Source organism: Physeter macrocephalus, chromosome 1, assembly GCF_002837175.3.
Source record: "Physeter macrocephalus isolate SW-GA chromosome 1, ASM283717v5, whole genome shotgun sequence".
Lineage (NCBI taxonomy): Eukaryota > Metazoa > Chordata > Mammalia > Artiodactyla > Physeteridae > Physeter > Physeter macrocephalus.
The window spans coordinates 112602604-112620549 of record NC_041214.2 but is presented as its reverse complement, the minus strand read 5'-3'; the positions used below and the strand labels follow the sequence as shown (position 1 = coordinate 112620549).

The 17946-nt window shown below is 41.1% G+C and overlaps 2 protein-coding genes across 4 annotated transcripts in view; both read left to right on the top strand.

The window, feature by feature from the left end:
* TMEM45A (transmembrane protein 45A) overlaps window positions 1–3928 on the top strand; it is a 92304-nt gene extending 88376 nt beyond the window's left edge. For 2 of the 3 annotated variants that reach the window (XM_024120362.3, XM_007121432.2), the window contains one exon: window positions 3505–3928. In XM_024120362.3, the coding sequence (XP_023976130.1) occupies window positions 3505–3598 (94 nt within the window). In that variant the 3' untranslated portion in view covers window positions 3599–3928. The other variant, XM_024120364.3, reaches the window with a different exon arrangement.
* Window positions 3929–16718: 12790 nt separating this feature from the next.
* ADGRG7 (adhesion G protein-coupled receptor G7) overlaps window positions 16719–17946 on the top strand; it is a 99968-nt gene continuing 98740 nt past the window's right edge. The window contains exon 1 of the mRNA XM_055085566.1: window positions 16719–16849. Within this exon, the coding sequence (XP_054941541.1) occupies window positions 16719–16849 (131 nt within the window). The remainder of the gene's footprint in view (window positions 16850–17946) is intronic.

Here is a 17946-nt window from a genome sequence, read left to right as displayed (position 1 = left end):
TTGTGTAGCTCCAAAATGTCTCTGGTAGGCTTTGGGTCAGCCCGCTTTGATCTGTAGTTACCTCCTTCTAGAGGTCTAAGTGCTATGGGTGCTGGGAAATTCTACTTTCTCATTGATTGATTTCTATTAGTCCTATTCATTTCCCTCAAAGCACGTGCATGGACTGGTAGTTTAGGCTCGTTCTGCCATTGAGTGAAACTTGGCTTCTTCCTCTGCTGTTTTAGGCTGACTTCTGGGCCTCATCTCCTTAGGGGCTGGGCAGCTTCCAAGAATAATGCCGGCATTCAAGGAGACTCTCTACCCCATGTCAGTTCCCTTCCAGAGCCAAAAGAAGACTATTGTCTCTTCCTGTTTCAAAAACCTTCAGACCCCTATGAATTTCTTATCCACCTGTAGTTTTCTAGAAACCAGAAACTCCATGTTTACTTTTTCAACTGCCTCTCCTTCCCCAGCACCTTTAACTTTTTGACCATGTAGTTGCCTCTACCTGGCATATCCAAATTAAATGCTCATCTCTTCTATGAAAACTTCTGTGATTGTTCTAGCCTTTGCTTATCTCCCTTCATGAGTGTTTACAGTACTTTAGTCTCTACCACACATTTTAACAATTGTGATCTATCTTGTGATATTTACTATTAGCTCATGTTAGTCTTACCTGCTAACTTGATTGTGTCACCTGGAGGAAAGGACCTTTTTCATATATCTCACAGCTCTTGGCATACTGTCAAACATATAGTAGGTACTCAAGACACTTATTTTCTGTTTTAACAGATCTGTTTCAGAAATACTCGGAAATAGGATTCAATTGTTTGGAAATAATGTTTTATATGCTTTTAAGTTTTGCTCTCATATTGCTTTTGAAATATAAAAACAAGAACTTGTGTTCTGATATATTTTAATATAAACTTAAGCAGTAGCTTAAAGAATATCACGAAGATTGAATACTGACTTTCAGTGAGGTCATATGCAGGATAATTCAAGTGGATTGTAATTCAGTCACAGGTGATGGGTTTTGAGGACATTCTGTCCGCATTTATTTGACAAAGCACAAAGATCACCAAGGAACCAAAACTGGGTTATGGAACTACTGCCCCCCAAATCTCTGAAAAATGAAGCTATACTTCCAGCTTTCCAGAATAATGGTTTAAAGATTGCTTCATCTGGTCCCATGCCTGCAGTTCTCATCATGACAGCTCATAGGAGAGACCCATCTGTTGGGAAATCTTATTATGTATTTTACTGTATTTCATATTTAAACACCACTGTGGTACAGAACTATTTCAAAAGCCCTTCTGAATGGACAGAGAAATATTACCCATTTTCAGGTTGGTTTTCCAAGCAAATGATTCTTGTGAGCCATTTTGAAGAACAAAATAGAAATGACCAAATTCCAGGCATATGATAGTTTGCCTTCTGGATGTTTGATTTCCAGATTGACTCTGGAAGTATACCCAGAGTCTCAGCTCTGCTCTTGTATTAACTGAAGAGAACATATGGGAGCAAAAGCCCAGACACACCCTGAATTTAGTTCTCTGGACTTGCATCATTCCAGGAACTAGCAGTTATTTGCACTTCCTCTTTATTACTCCATCCCTCAATCTGTCCCCAGTAGCCATTTCTGCATGTGCCAATACCAAGGGCTTCAGGGTGCAGTAGAGCCTGAATTTGCCTTAGCTTGGTGGTTTGTAACAACAGCAGATAAAACACAGAGAGGAGGAGTGGGGAACAGGAGGAGCCACTGGGGTCTGTGTTAACAGTTAATTTGTAATCAGTAGCCAGTTCTTTGCTTTATTTTCCACAAGAGTCATCAGGAATGGATCTAATGAATGAATTAACTAATTAATCCCTTTCAGTTAGCATGTATTCAGGTTGTGCAATGTGGAGATAACTGTGTGGCTTTAAAAAATGACACACTGGGACTTCCCTGGTGGTCCAGTGGCTAAGACTCCATGCTCCCAATTCAGGGGGCCTGGGCTGGATCTCAGGTCAGGGAACTAGATCCCGCCTGCTGCAACTAAAGATCCCACATGCTGCAACTAAGGATCCCTCATGCTGCAACTAAAGATCCCACATGCTGCAACTAAAGATCCCGCATGCTGCAATGAAGACCCCACGTGCCACAACTAAGACCCAGCGCAGCCAAATAAATAAATAAATAAACAAACAAATAAATAAATATTTTTTAAAAATGACACACTGTCCCAGTCATCAACTTACTTAAAACTATTAGCCTTTCGTGAGAACAGTGCCTTGAAGAGTTGAGGACATTGGGAGCAATATCAATGGTCAACTAATTATCGAGGCAAATGATTTTAAGTACTTCTTCTTGACTCTTGCCGAGTCAATAGTTGTTACTGATACTGCTCAGTTGTTGTATGTTGGAGGAATTAATGCTGAGTTGGAAGTGACTGAAGAATTACCTCTGAGGAGGTGAGTGATATGAACTCCTGGCAGATTGCTCCACAGCCCACTGAATCATCAAATGTGTCACGAGCCACTACTCTGTACCAGACATTGTTCTAGACTCTGGCAGAGTTAAGGCAGTAAATAAGATGAAGTCTCTGCTCCTAGGAAGTTCATACTCTAGTGGGATCCAGAGCACAAGTAAAAGCACTGTATATTGAGAGGGGTGGGCCAGACATTCATTGGAAGAAGAAAGGCAGAAAACAAGTGTAAAGATACAGATAGGCTGGTGACGTTTTTCATAAAACGGGAATGATTTTGATGATTTGGTTTATCAGTTTGTTTGCATATCCCTGTGTATTTCTGGAAGTTAACTATGTTTTATTGACATGGTCACAGCACAATGTCTTCACAAATATCATGCACAGGAAAAGCTTTGCCTAGTTCTTATTACATCAGAGAAAGCGGAGAGCCTGCTGAGTTCCTGCCACTAAGAAGCTTCACATCTTCCAATGTCAAAAATTGTAATTCCTTCTGACCTACAGATTCTCTTAATCTATGAAAACAGTTACAAGAATGGAGGTCACTTCTTTCAACTTCTTAATTCATCATGGACCATCACATGCAGTTGAGCAGCCTGTGACCAGCACAAAAGCACCCCTCTGAAGACATGAATAGAGGCTGCAGTACAGCCCAGACTTTACGAGGGGCTCAACATGAGGCAGGAGATGCCTTCATGCACTTCCTTCATAGGAGAGGGCTCCTTTTTGGACCACACAGCTGAGCTCGGTTTCATCTGGGCTTACTACAGCCCAGAGAGTCTCTTGTTTGTTTTAGAAATGATTAAAGTTACAAATTTTGAATATGATGCAAACAATCATATTACACATTTAAGAGCTTTATTGTATCTGTTTGCTTATATGCTGCTTTAATCTACAAAATATTTGCAGATAGCTCCAAAGCCAAATAAGAGTGATTTTCTTTCTGGGGGTGCCTCTTCCATCTGCACAGATAATTTGGAGTTTGCTGTATTATAGATACGTATAGTTTTGGGTTTTAATTTTAAACAGCATAATACGAGATGACTTTCATTCTCCTCAGGTTGGTTAAATCTCGATTTAAGAGGTTCTGCCCCTCAGAAGTTGGACTCCTGAAAAATGCTGAACGAGAACAAGAATCAGAAGAAGAGATGTGACTTTGGGCATCCAGTCTTTCTAGTTGAAATTTCTCTCTTTTTTTTTTTTTATTATTTTTAATCACAGTTTTGCCTTTTCACCTTTTGTTTGGAGAACAACTGTTTGAGAATGATTCCTGGTGTCATGGTATTTGGGGCTTGGAGTGGATCTCCCCAGGTCATCTAAAGTGTGATGCCCACACTGAAAAATATTGTTTTATTTGCCTTATAGATATATATACTCAGGGTTCCTGGGCTTACTACCATTTGTAACTCATTATAGATGGAATTTCACTTGTTTATCTTGTTGCTGCAATGAGAAATAAATGAATGCATGGACCTTCGTTCAAACAACTCAGATCTTTGTTTTTGTTATTCAACTGCACCCCACCTTTATGTCATGAAGAAGAAGCTGTGTGACACTGAAATTCCTTTTTGTGAGAAATCTCTTTCTGTAGCACCTGCGTTCTCCCCTGGGAAAAGCAAGCCAGACGTCATCCTACGATGTACTCTCTCAGAGAAGATAAAAGGGCTGATCCACGGTTACAGAAGGGCACATGGTTGGTAAAGCCATGAAAATTTGGGGAAAGGAGAGTCATGATGTTATCCAAAGAGTAAAAAAATCATCACACAGCATAGTATGGCCACCATACCATCCACTCTGCTAAAATAATTGAAGGGTTAAAGCAAGGAAAATCCTTTAATGGAATACCTAGGTAAAAAGTCAGAGCCCTTCCCTCATCGGTGGACTAAGTAACCTCCAATGGAGAGTCAGGAAATCTTTTCTAATTCTGGCTTTACTATTCACCAGCCTCTAGGGTTTTAACATTTACCATGTCCTTCTCTCTGACGTTAGGGAATTGAATTGGATGAATCAATTTCCGGCTGTCACATTTTATGAATCTAGAGTCTCTGAGACAAAATCCAAGTTAATTTAGTACCATATTAGTCAGAAAGCCCAGTCTCTGCTGTGACAGAAGAGAAAAGGAGTACTGCAGGAGTCTGTGATGGTTGACTTGAATATGAAGGAAAAGAGGCAGTGTAGTGGGTAGCTGGAGGTGTCCCATGGGCAATTGAAACCTGAAGCTCCCTGGCTTTCCAGAAGCACTGACAAATTCAGAAAGCTGCCCCAGTCTGGTCTTATCACATGACACTGAAGAGGGAGGTGAGTGGATTCTTTAGGCCAATGAACTGGATACATTTCTTTTTTTAAATGTAAGGGTTGAAAAGAGCAGATGTGGGTGTCTACATGTTTATCTTGAACAATGCAATAGACCTTAATACAGTTCTGGCATATGAAATACCCACATGCTGTGGTCCCCAGGTGATCACGGCATTCTGCCCCATGTGTGTCCTGTATTTTAGGGCTTTTTTCCTTAGCCCAGCAAGTTTCTATGATTTTGGCAAGTTTGTATTTCAGAAGAGTGAGCTGTCAACTGCAGGTTACGTGAAAACGGCATTGCTGGTATCTAGGCCTGAGCAGGAACTCTAGGAAAAATTAGCATGAACCAGATTAAGACTGGAATTTTGAAAACTGTAAGTGTAAATATACTAGCAGTCTTTATGAGAGAGTAGAAATGTCCATTCCTGCAGTCTCTGCACAGAGAGAGCACAAGTGAGATGCAGCCCAGTGAGTTCTCAGAGGAGGAACTTCTGGTTCAGGGCTAAGTCCATAGTTTGGGGCTATCTGCCTCTAGTCCCTGAAATGAACAATAAATTGAGCACCATTATTATAGTTTTATGGAAGCCTTCACCAAGGAAGGGATGGAGGAAGGGTGCCCTCCCTTACTTTTGCTTGTATTTTATCTCAACTCTTCCAAAAACCTGGGGTCTCAATTCCTGAGCTTTTGCCAAACCCCTTCATGGGTATCCCATGCTTGATTTGCCATAACCAAGGTAAAGAGACTCTTCAAAGAGACTCAGTGCAATATCAACATGGCTGTTGATGTGATAATACCTCTTCAGTGATTTCTGTGATCTCTAACTGCCTTTGCTTGGGAAACTGCAGCCTCTAATGGCACTACCAGCTCATTGTTGAAGTGGAAGATCAGGTTATGACCGTCTTGGTGTCCTCCTCATCACCTTGTCACTTTAGGGCTCATTAATCAAGGTTGTATTGATTGTATGTTGGATGTGTATTAATAATGTGGTTTAGGAGTCACCGGGGCTACAGGAACAGTGAAAATAAAAGCTGAGAAGTGACAAGTTCTCCCCAATACATGGAGTCAATAGATTAAAAAGCATGAAAGAAAAGTCTGTATACATGGAGAATAGATCCAGAAATTCTATATTCTTTCTAATGTGAATTCCAGATGGGAAGATTGAGAGAATAGAGGACATGCATGAAATAATAGAAAAGAATTTCCCCTAAATAAATGGCAGTGAAGGGAGATTTTTGCTTTAAGCTTGGAGAGGTGCTTCAAGAGAAGTGCAGTGAATAGAGTGATTGGGTTTCTGGACCAAACTGGTAAAAATGAAAAAATATAAGCCATTCTTATACCTTTAAGTTCATTTAATGAATATTATTATTCTATTTTTAAGTCTAGCAAATTTTAACACTCAATTTTAAGGAGACTTTAATGTTTGGGGCACAGTTTTAAACTTAGATAATTAGATTTCCCTTTAAACTTCTTCACTATATTTATGAATTAAATATTTTTTATATTCTTAAGTACTTCAATTAACCATCAAATCTTCTCAAGTTGTTATTATTACAAATCTAATTTATTAAACTTATAAATGTGGTGAAACTTAAGTTTTCTTAAATATTCCAGTACTGTATAAACTTAGTGAGATTTCAACTGAAACTTGCAAGTGTAAATTTGTTAGTCAATTGCACACTTATAAATTGAACTTACAAGACTAATCTGCATAGATGAAATTAAAATATTTGTAAAATGATAAATACCTAAAATGCTACACATGCATAATTCCTTAAGGCACAAATATCAACATTATGATTTTGATGCTCTTAAACATTTCTGTACTTAGCTCGAGTCTTTCCATGTTAAAATAGGCTTACTGTTAAGGAAATGATTTGTTTATGACAGACAATGTCAGGGAACACCTAGTCTGCTTGTTGAGGTATTGGACCCAGATATTGAATGGGACAGGATTCTTGACAGTGACCCTAATGGCATGTGCTGAATGCAGTTACTTATAGTCACTACATCAAACCCTCCACACAGGCTGTCTCCCAGTCTTGCACAGCACAGGGAAGGTGCCTTCCCCAGCTGGAGTCATACTTAAAATTGCCTGTCTTCTCTGCCTACTCATGAAAACCTGCAGTCCTCACCCAGGCTGTCATGTCATTTGAAGGGATTTCATTATTCTTTAGCTCTTAAGATATTAACTATATTTCCTTCTAAGAGTAAAAATTTCTGAACTTGATGTAATACTGCCCATTTTTTCCCATATATTTCCTATCTGATGAGACTGCTCACTTTTTACAGATGTTAAGACGATAGCCTAATGAATTCTAGGTCACTCTCTTTTAAAGATAATTCAACAGCTCTGAGCTGGGCTGTCAGTATTTCTGAGCCTTTAACTCTTTAAAGCAGGGACAACACAGCTGTGTTCAGTGCTTGTGTGAGTTTTGGGAGGAATTGATATGATTAATGCAAAAGGTTAGAATGGAGGCAAGAAAGTGCCTCTTACCTGCTTCCTCTCATGATCTTGAGCTATTCTGCGTGTTTTCAAGTGTCCTAAAGGGAGGGTTAAAGATCTTTACTAAGAAGCTGGGGCTGGAGCCCAATATAATCCCCCACTTGATAACTGGTGTCTGAAGCCAAAATACATACAGGCTCTAAAATGCAGAAAGAAGCCCAGCCAAGTAATCAAGGGGCTTAGCAATTGAGGTTGGAACAACTCTCTCATCTGCTCAGAAACTGACTCAGGTTCCCTTGGCCTCTCAGATCAATTCTAAATTGACTAGCACTGAACCTGAATGAAATAAAATCACTTTGAGGGTATTTCAATATAGAGTTATACTCTTATATTGTCCAACACGACCCCTGTACCAATCATGCTGACTTGCTCCCTGTTCCCTAAAACTTGTTTATTTTAATTTCCATGTCTAAGTTGTATTACCCACACTGTCTTCCCTCCTCCTTGCAGCCTAACTTCTGGAGATTCTTTAAGGCCCAGTTCAAAGCTTTTCTTTTCTACTGCTTCATACCACACCTTCCTGTTTAGAAATTCCTACAGTATGGAGCCCAGAGAGCGGATCATATGCTATTCAGTCCTCTAATTATCTCTGCACATAAATGCTTCCTTCTTACTATATTATAATCTCCTAAAGGCAACCACACTTTTTTTGCCTCTATTGTAGCGCCTAAGGAATCCTTCTCAACCTGTAGCATTGAAAGGTGAGCTAGAGTCTGGAGTGGAAAGGAGAGTGAAAATTCAAAGGAAGATATCATTTAGAGAAAATAGGTCCTCAAAGGTTGTCTATGGGTGAAGACTCTGAGACCAGGGTTTGTGACTTGTCTAAGATCATGCTGTCAATTAGTGGCCAAGCCCATGATGGGATAGATCAATAAATCTCCTGACCCTGGGGCGGGGGGTGGGTGAGGGAGAGAGATGGCTCTTTCCACTTCAGAGGCTACATGACTGCATGGTGAATGGCTCAGTTCTTTCTTAAAGGGACGTGCCTTATTCTTAAGACCCTCTGTCCCCCAGCCCTGCTTTCCACACAAAGGTCCCATTCAGAGGAAAAGACTTTGGCTTCTGTTTGAATATCTCTGGTGATTTGATTCTGGTCAGAAATTGTCTTAGTCAGTTTGGGCTGCTATAATAGAACACCGTAAGCTGGGTAGCTTAAATGACAAATGTTTATTTCTCACAATTCTGGAGTCTGGGAAGTCCGAGATCATGGTGCCAGCAGATCTGGTGTCTGGTAAAGGCCCACTTCCTGGTGGGAGAAACAGATTATCTCTCTCCAGTCTCTTTTTTATAAAGGCGTTAATCCCATCATGAAGGCTCCACCCTGATGACCTAATTGCCTCCCAGAGACCTCACCTCCAAATATACCATCACACTGGTGATTAGAGATTCAACACATGAATTTTGGAGGCACACAAACATTTAGCCCATAGCAAAAATCCAGGAGAGGAATTGCCAGGACAGGTATGACCAGGACATTCTATTCTTCCCAAATGATACCTTCACCACCCCCACCCCCCTGAAAAAAGTGTCTGATGTTACTGTGTAAATAGGCTTACCAGCAGAAAAAAACAATAGTAATGATGCTACCCTCTAGTGGCAAAGCGTGGAAACACAATTCATAAGCCAAAGTGCCAGGTTCACATCTCAAAAGAAGCTTCCTTAACCCAAAGTCAGACCACAAGCATTGTTAGAGGAAGAGTTTGGGTTATTTAAAAATATCTTAGATTTTAATTTATTAGTACTCTAACCCATTATGATGGGTTGAATTGTGTCTCCCCGAGTTCATATGTTGAAGTCCTAACCTCCAATACCTCAGAATGTGCCCTTATTTGGAAATAGGGTTGTTGTAGACATAATTAGTTAAGATGAGGCCATACTGCAGTAGGGTGGACCCCAATCCAGTAGGGCTTGTGTCCTTAATAAAAAGAGGAGATTTTGACAAAGATACCCACATAGGGAGAATGCCATGTGAATAGGAAGGCACAGACCAGGGTGATATGTCTACAAGTCAAGAAATGCCAAAGATGCCAGTAAACCACTAGAAGCTAGGAGAGAGGGTTAGACAGATTCTTCTCCAGCACCTTCAGAGGGAGGGAGGATGACCCCACCAATAACTTGATCTTGGACTTATAAGCTTCCAGAACTGTGAGACAATATATTTCTCAGTTAAGCCACTCAGTTTATTGGTACTTTGTTACAGCAGCCATAGAAAACTAATACATTCATTACTCTAACAATAACTTTAAGTTTAATGTTTTAGACTTCAAAATAAGGCATGTATTTGAACTGTAAAATGGCATGCTGAAGGTTATATGGCAATGCCAGTGATGAAGATATTATCTCTCCTAAGTTTTATTACCAACCATAAAACGTGTTGTGCTTATTGAGAAACTGCTGACAACTTGGTTTGGTTATACATTTATGCTCTTTCCACTTCAGAGGCTTTATGGCCCCACTCAGGTTGGCAAGTTTCCTTAACTGTTTTTTTGTCCAACATTCCTCAGGAAGGTAGAGTTTACACTTATAGAGTAAATCATTTATGAACTAGTAACTTCTGCATTGTTGTCTTTGGTGTGCTCTAACTTTTTATATGCTTGCTCTCTAACTAGATAACAAACTCCTTGAGTATCATATAATATTGTTAAGCTTTCTGGGGATTACAGTCTTTATCTGGAAAATGCATGGTTATTATTACAAGGTGCTCCCTGTATTAGCCAAGGTTCTCCAGAAACAAAACCAATAAGATATATATATATAGAGAGAGAGAGAGAGGGAGAGGGAGAGGGAGAGGGAGAGAGAAGGAGAGAGAGAGAGAGAGAGAGAGAGAGTTGATTTACAATGTTGTGTTAGTTTCAGGTATACAGCAAAGCGATTCAGTTATACATACATATATTATTTCTTTACATTCTCTTCCATTATAGGTTATTACAAGATATTGAGTACAGTTCCCTGTGCTATACAGTAGGTCCTTGTTGGTTATCTGTTTTATATGTAGTAATGCATATATTTTAATCCCAAACTCCTAATTTATCCCATATATATATATGTAATTTATATATTTTAAAGAACTGACTCATTGTGGACGTTGTCAAGCCCAAAATCTGCAGGGTGTGCTCCAAAGCTTTTCAGAAGACTGGCTGGGAAGGCAGGCTGGAAAGAGCTGATGCTGCAGTTTGAGTCCAAAGGCAGTCTGCTGGCAGAATTCCCTCTTCAGTGGAGGTCAGTGTTTTGTTTTTTTTTTTTTTTCGGCACGCGGGCCTCTCACTGCTCTGGCCTCTCCCGCCGCGGAGCACAGGCTCCGGATGCGCAGGCTCAGCGGCCATGGGTCACGGGCCCAGTCGCTCTGCAGCATGTGGGATCCTCCCGGACCGGGGCACGAACTCGCGTCCCCTGTATCGGCAGGCTGCGCCACCAGGGAAGCCCAGGTCAGTGTTTTTATACTAAGGCCTTCAACCGGTTGGATGAGGGTACTCCACTTTGCTCAAAGTCTACAGATGAAAACATTAATCTCATCTTAAAAATACCTTCACAGAAACACCTAGAATAATGTTTGACCAATAACAGGGTGGCAGGGTCTAGCTTAGTTGACACATAACATTAAACTTCATAGCCCCCAGTAATTCTGCCTCCTTGAATTCATGCCTTTTTGTAGCTCCCTCCAACATTGAATCTGTACAGGCCTTATGATTTTCTTTGACCAGTGGAATGTGCTAAGGGCATAATGTAGCAAATTATGGTCTTAGACTTTAAGAGGCCTTTCAGCTTACACCGTTGCCATCTTAGAACCCAGCCTGAATGTGAAGGAGGCAAGGCTATTCTGTTGGGAAATCTTCAAGGAGGAAGAGGCCATTGAGAAGCACAGACCATGAGGTAGAGAGAGGTCCAGTCAACTTGGCCTTTCTGGTCACCTCAGCTGAGATCCCAGATATGTGAGAAAGGCCATCTTGTATCCTTGAAGCTCCTGTCAAACTTCCAGATGACTAGGCTAAATGATCATGTGGAGCAAAGCCGTCGCTGCTGAGTCCTTCCCAAATTACCTGGTTATGAGCAAATACATGGTGGTTGTGTTTTAAATCACTAAGTTTTGGAGTGGCCTATTATACAAAAATAGATAACTGATATCTGTGCCACTGATTTCTGTAAAATTATACTAAATGGAGAGATTTAGGATCTAGAATATTTTCTTGTTAAGGTATAAATCATAGTGCTTTTTGATGCAGGACATTGAAAATATCAACTCATCTTGCCTCAGCTAAGCTTAGGATTTCATATTACTATTTTCAGAAGGACTAGTGTTACATGGGACTAGTATTTCTTGGCTGAAGCTCTTGTCTAGTTGCTATAAATTCTGGATTTGCCTTTCACCTGAATCAGGGTTTCTAGAAGGAAAAGAATAAAATCAAACTATTTCCCACACTATGTTTCTTAACCTAACCCACAATGGACCATTTCTCTCTTTCAGTCTTGACCACATACCTGTTCCCATTAGCTCAGATATGGGGGGTGAAAAAGAGGAGAAAACAGGAAAAGAAATTTAAAAGGAACAAGTCAGAATAGATGAAGAGAGAAATTGAGGTTCTCTGGAGCAAGATGCAGAAGTAAATTTAAAACTAAGAAAGAATTTGAGGTTCCTTTTCTTTCATCTTCTGGGGCATGGAGAGATTAGCTCAGGGTTACATTAATCAGAGTCCAGCATCTTCCACACATACCTGAATTTCGTAGGCAACAAACTTCTACTAGTGTTAAGCAGTTACTTCCTTCTATGTATCCATCAGCCCTGGAGATCCCATCTGGAACATCTTGCTCTGGGCAGTGTAGGAGGCACCTGAAGAGCAATGGCGTACAGAGCAGAGGAAAACCGGAAGGCACAAGGAAGAAAGGTGAGTGACTTGGTAACTTCCTCTTGGCCCAGAAAAACTTTTGTGGATACCTTTCTTCCTGTTCTCCACTGACCGCCAGGTAGAAACAGAGGATGGTAGGGTTGTGTAGATATACAAACAGGTGAGTTCAAGGGTTTCTCTGTTAGCAGTGGCTCAGACTCTTCACTAATTAAGAGGTAGCTAATGCCACTGAGAGGTTTTCCAATGGAGAAACTCAGAGGCTCATCTCTAAGGTATAACAGGTGGGGAAGTTGAGGCTGGACTTGGTCATCAATGCCATGGGAAGTAAGGTAAGCAGGTTTCTGTATACTTAACTCTCTGATGGGGGTCACAATCCAGATGGTAGGGAAATAAAAAGGATTTCAGAACTTCTTGACACTTCTGGGTATAAACTCATTAAAATCTGTTTAAATAAATGAATAAGATAAAACAGAATGGTAGTTTCATATGTGACAAAAATACAGGCTCCTTATGAATTTTAGCATACTTATTTGAATATCTGTCAATCTTTAAAACCATGAGATTTCCCATAAGCATTAACAAAGGAATTTCCCATTACATGAAAAAGCCATTTAATCTCTTGCCATTTGCTAATTTGCTGCAAACGATTCACTCCCTTTGGGGGAATTACCCTAAAGGGTAATTCTCACCAAATGTCTGTGGGCATCACGTTGGGGGACTAATTAAAACACAGATTGCGGGGCCGCACCCGCAGAGTTTCAGATTCAGTAGGTTTCCTGTTTTATTTAATGGATTATAGTATTTCATAAGCATCATTTTTTTTTTTTTTTTTTTTTTTTTTTTTTTGCGGTACGTGGGCCTCTCACTGTTGCGGCCTCTCCCGTTGCGGAGCACAGGCTCCGGACGCGCAGGCTCAGCGGCCATGGCTCACGGGCCCAGCCGCTCTGCGGCATGTGGGATCTTCCCGGACCGGGGCACGAACCCGTGTCCCCTGCATCAGCAGGGGGACTCTCAACCGCTACGCCACCAGGGAAGCCCTATAGTTTTTTTTAAGACACATTGGAAATTATTTAGTTCAAGTATTAGAAATAAAAAGTAATATCATACACTTTCTTTGAAACACTTGTCTTTGTTGTAGTCAAAAGTTTTCCTCTTTTGGGTAAGAAGTTCAGGACTGCATTTACTCATTTTTCTGACAGCCACTTTCCCTGCAGGATATTGCTTCTTTCAGAATTGATTGCATGTAACTTTGTTTCTTTCTCCACGTTTCTGATTACTTGTACTTTGTTTCTTTCTCCACATTTCTGATTACTTGTTTTGAAATTCTTATGGAAGTCAAGTTTCTCCCTTTCCACAGTTGTAACTCCCTTTTAGAGTAAGGAACTTGGCTCTGATTATTCTTAAATGTTTAGCTGTTTGATCATCCAGTATGTAACTGATCTTTGCTCTTCACCCCCACCTCCACCCAGTGTGGACACCCTTCTCTTCCTGCCTGGGGTATGACTCCCTAGTCCAGGCTGCTACCCCATGTGGATACCCTTCTCACTAACTATGGCTCTGACTTCCCACACCAACCAGTCCCCCCATGAAGATGTCTTCCTGACCCCTCTCCGTCTCTGAAGGACTGCCCTCCTCTCTCTGCTCTAGCTTTGATTTCCCACATGGGGCTATCTCTCACCTGGACACCTTCCTCACCCCTTGCTTCTGAAACCTCATGCCAGGCTGCCTCTCCCCATCACATGGATGCCTTATTCACCCTGCTTGGGGTCTGACATCTCATTCCAGGCTCTCCCCTGCCTTTTGCCCTCCCCCATTTTGGATCCCCTCCTTACCCCGCTGGATTCTGAATCTGCTCTGGGCTTCCTCAACTATGACTTTAGGACTGAAATTTTCAGGAACAAAAGGCCTCACATAGGTTGTTTAAAATATGAAGAAACAGAGATTTAAAAGCTTATGTAGCTTGTCCTGGGTCACAGAGCAAATGAGACAAAGTCAGTACAAATCCAGGCCTCCCTGAGTGTAAGCTATGTGAGAGCAGGGACCTTGCCTCTCTTGTTCACTATTTTATCCCCAGCATGTAGTGTGACGTCTGCATGGGTAGAATGAATGAATAAATGAATTATTCCCTGTTTAGTTCTTTTCCTTTCCTTCTTTGTCTTCTTAATATGTGTGTGTATATAAATTGATGACTTTATATATTTGTCTATAACCAATTGAAATTCATGCTGTTATATGAATGTCAACATCTAAATTTCTGTGCCTAGGGATTTCTTCTGTTTTATGAATTTCTAGAGTTCCTAGCTGGATAGTTGGCCTCTAGATGAAGATATGAAAGCACTAAAAAGCTATGGCCACTGTAACATCCCAGAATTCCAGCACTTCTGTCAGGTGTGGAAGAAAAAATGTCTGAGCACCACCAAAGTCAGTTTTCAATCACCAGTGTACAACCTCTTCAAAATATCTGGAACCCTCCACGAGATGAATACCATTACCACATGGCAAACATGAGCCCATGATCAGTGCCTATAGTCATACAGTTCAATTACGACCATTCTGCAGATGTTCATGCAAGACAGTGTTTCCAAAGCATATTCCTAAGAATGCTATTTCTGAGAGATTCTTCTCGAGAAGAGGATTCTGTGGTCAAATAATGCTGGCAACTTGATAATTCACAAGGTGTTTGAACATTGAAAGGCTCTGAGAAATCCTAGAATTGAAGAAAGCTGTTACCTTTATGTCACCTAGTGTCACCCAGATTTCCTTAACCACAGAGCTCCTGTTGAGAGTAATAGCACCCAAGTCTAATTTCTTCATTCATGCAGTGGGTAACAGTATCTGTTCCATGGGGTTATTGTACATATTTATAAATGAGATACAGATATGTAAAGTGCATAGCATAGTGCTTGGTATTCTTTTTCTTACATTTGCTATTTATTGAAAATTATTCCCTTTATTATTGAAGAAATCATAGATATATTTATTATTGTAATAATTGAAAAAATAATAAATGCATAAGGTGAAAACTTCAAATCATAAAAGGGGTGTAAAATGAAAACTACATTTCTCATCAGATCCCTCAGATTCCCAAGAGGAATTTTTTTATCTACACTTCCAGATATTTTCTGTGCATGTACATGTAGACATATCAGAAACAGATATTTTTTAATCTATTCACAGTAAATGAGATAATGGATTCACCTTCATCTATTTGGTGTTTTGGCAGCATTGCCTCTAAGTTCTTCCATTTTGGGATACACCGGTATGTTTTTCTGAAACCCCTGGGTGAGGTAAAGTTTAGAGCCTATGTGTGTGTCCCCCGCAAGCTTTGTTTTGATGAAGTGAGTGTTGTAGAGAATAGGGAAAAATACATAGTTGTTTGGAGGTTGAAAAAATTCAGCTTAAATGTGTCCTCTTTTGTAAAACCTATCTGAATCTACCAGGAACAGATCTCTAACTGCGGAGGTGGATATGCATGCATTCATTCATTCTTTCATTTGAGAGTGGAGAAGGGGTAGAGAAGAAGAACATGGGCCTCTGGGCAGGAGAGGGTCAGAGCTGCAGCTGCAGAGACACCAGCTGACAGTGACTCATATGGTGGATTGGTTTGCTACAGCTGCTGTAACAAAGTACTACAGCTGAGTGGCTTAAACAACAGAACTTTCTTGTTAAGCAGTTCTGGAGATTAGAAGGCCAAAATCAAGGCATTTGGCAGCGTTGTTTCCTTCTGAGGCCTGGGAGGGAAGGATCTGTTCACATCCTCTTTCCTTGGCTTGTAGACGGCTGTCTTCTCCCCTTGTCTCTTCACATCCTCTTCTCTCTACGCATATCTGTGTCCAAATTTCCTCTTTGTATAAGGACATCAGTCATATTGGGTTAGGGACAACTCTAATGACCTCACTTTGACTTGATTACCTCCTGTAATGACCCTATCTCCAAATAAGGTCATATTCTAGGTACTACTTCACCATATGAATTTTTAGGGGAACACAGCTCAGCCCATAACAGATGGGTCATAATGCTGCCTTCAGTGCTTTTCAAAATTCATGTGCCAGTAACGCCCATTCACCAACTGTAGCTGTCAAAGTATGGGCTTCTTAAAGACGTGCAAGTACTGGCATCATGCGTGGGCATCACTGTTTGACCTCAGTGGACAGCCTGGAGTGCCTGCTGGTCTACCTCTGCTAGAGCCTCCTAACAAAACACAGGAAGCTGAACCACAGGTGATCCCCAGGTCCACTGCCTTCCTGACTTCTCTTCTTTTTTTTTTTTTTTTTTTTACTTTTTTGTTCCCTTCCCCACTTCCTTGCTTTTCAGGACATTTACACTTTGACCCGGTTAGCTATTCACTCCCTTTCTCCTTTATTGCCCTGAGTCATCTTCCTTCCCCATAACCCCAATCACTTTTTTCATGTTCTCATTCAGTGAAGGATGAGGAAATTGCAAGCACACTGTGTACCTTTTATTAGGTGATTTGAGCTGCTTCCTGCCTGATTAACCTCAAAAATCCTAAAAAATGAGGACATCTGACTGATAGAACCCTGAGAGAAGGGATTATTTTTTTTAGAAGAGTTTTTGATTAAAGTTCTTGGCTCAAGAAGAAAAGAAGCAAAGTGGATTTGTGGTTTGGATTCCCCATGGCTTCCTGCCGTGCGTGTAACCTCAAGGTGCTGGTGGCCATTGTGTGTGGGCTGCAGACCGCCATCATTTGGGGATTGGGCATCTGGAAGAGTGTAATCAGGATCCAGAGAGGTAATGTCATCCTGCTGTGTTTAATTCAGAGCAAGAGAAGGTATTGAGCCTCTGTCCCTGCCACCTGATATACCAGTACTGGAAAGTGCCATGTCTAGGCTGAGACTGCCCGCCATTTATGAAATATAAAAGACAAGGGTCAATTGATGGCTAGCATACGGTTGTATATACATGAATACATGCGTGTACGTGTGTGTGTGTAAGTGGGCAGGGTGACGAACAACAGTTGAATTGGCCTGTTCATGCTCTTTTAACACCTGACTGAATGAATAGCCAGGTAATAATTTAAATCATTAATAGCACATGTTTGGGCTTGTTTAGCTAAATCCAAGGAAGGAAAATAGTTATGGACACACACACACAAACACATTATTAAACATATGCAGGATGAAATTTCATTTCAAGAAGAAAGTTTAGGAATGTTTACATTAGGATTGTAAAAAAAATGATCTTATATTTTGCACACAAAGTTCCCACTTTTCAGGTGTAGAAAACTAGTTAAAAATTAAGATCGTTTAGAAAACAATTTTCCTGGTTAGTCAACAACTATTTGTTAGTCACCTGCTATGTGGCAGAGCTGAGCCTGAGAAAGGGAGGTGAAGGCGGGCAATGGTGTGTAAACAATGATGTTAAAGGAAAGCTCCAGAAACTCAGAACAGAGACTTTCCATAATATTAATGCTGGTTCCTTTGTGCCTTGGGATTTTCCATAAAGGGGTCCAAAACTGGATGTGCTGAGCATTCCCTTTTGTAAAAAAAATAGACAGAGAGACAGTTTCTGATGAAACTGAGTAAATAATGCCATTCAAGCAAGGGCAGGAGAGGTGGTCTGGCCCCAGAGAAGGTAACTGCAGAGGACAGAAGGCTGGGGGAGCCAGCAGGAGCACAGGGCATGCCTGCAAAGATCCACTGTCAAGGACAAAAGGAGTCAAATATGTTGGCTGCTGGGCTTCCCTGGTGGCGCAGTGGTTGAGAGTCCGCCTGCCGATGCAGGGGTCACGGCTTCGTTCCCCGGTCCGCGTAGATCCCACATGCCGCGGAGCGGCTGGGCCCGTGAGCCATGGCCGCTGAGCCTGCGCGTCCGGAGCCTGTGCTCCGCAACGGGAGAGGCCAG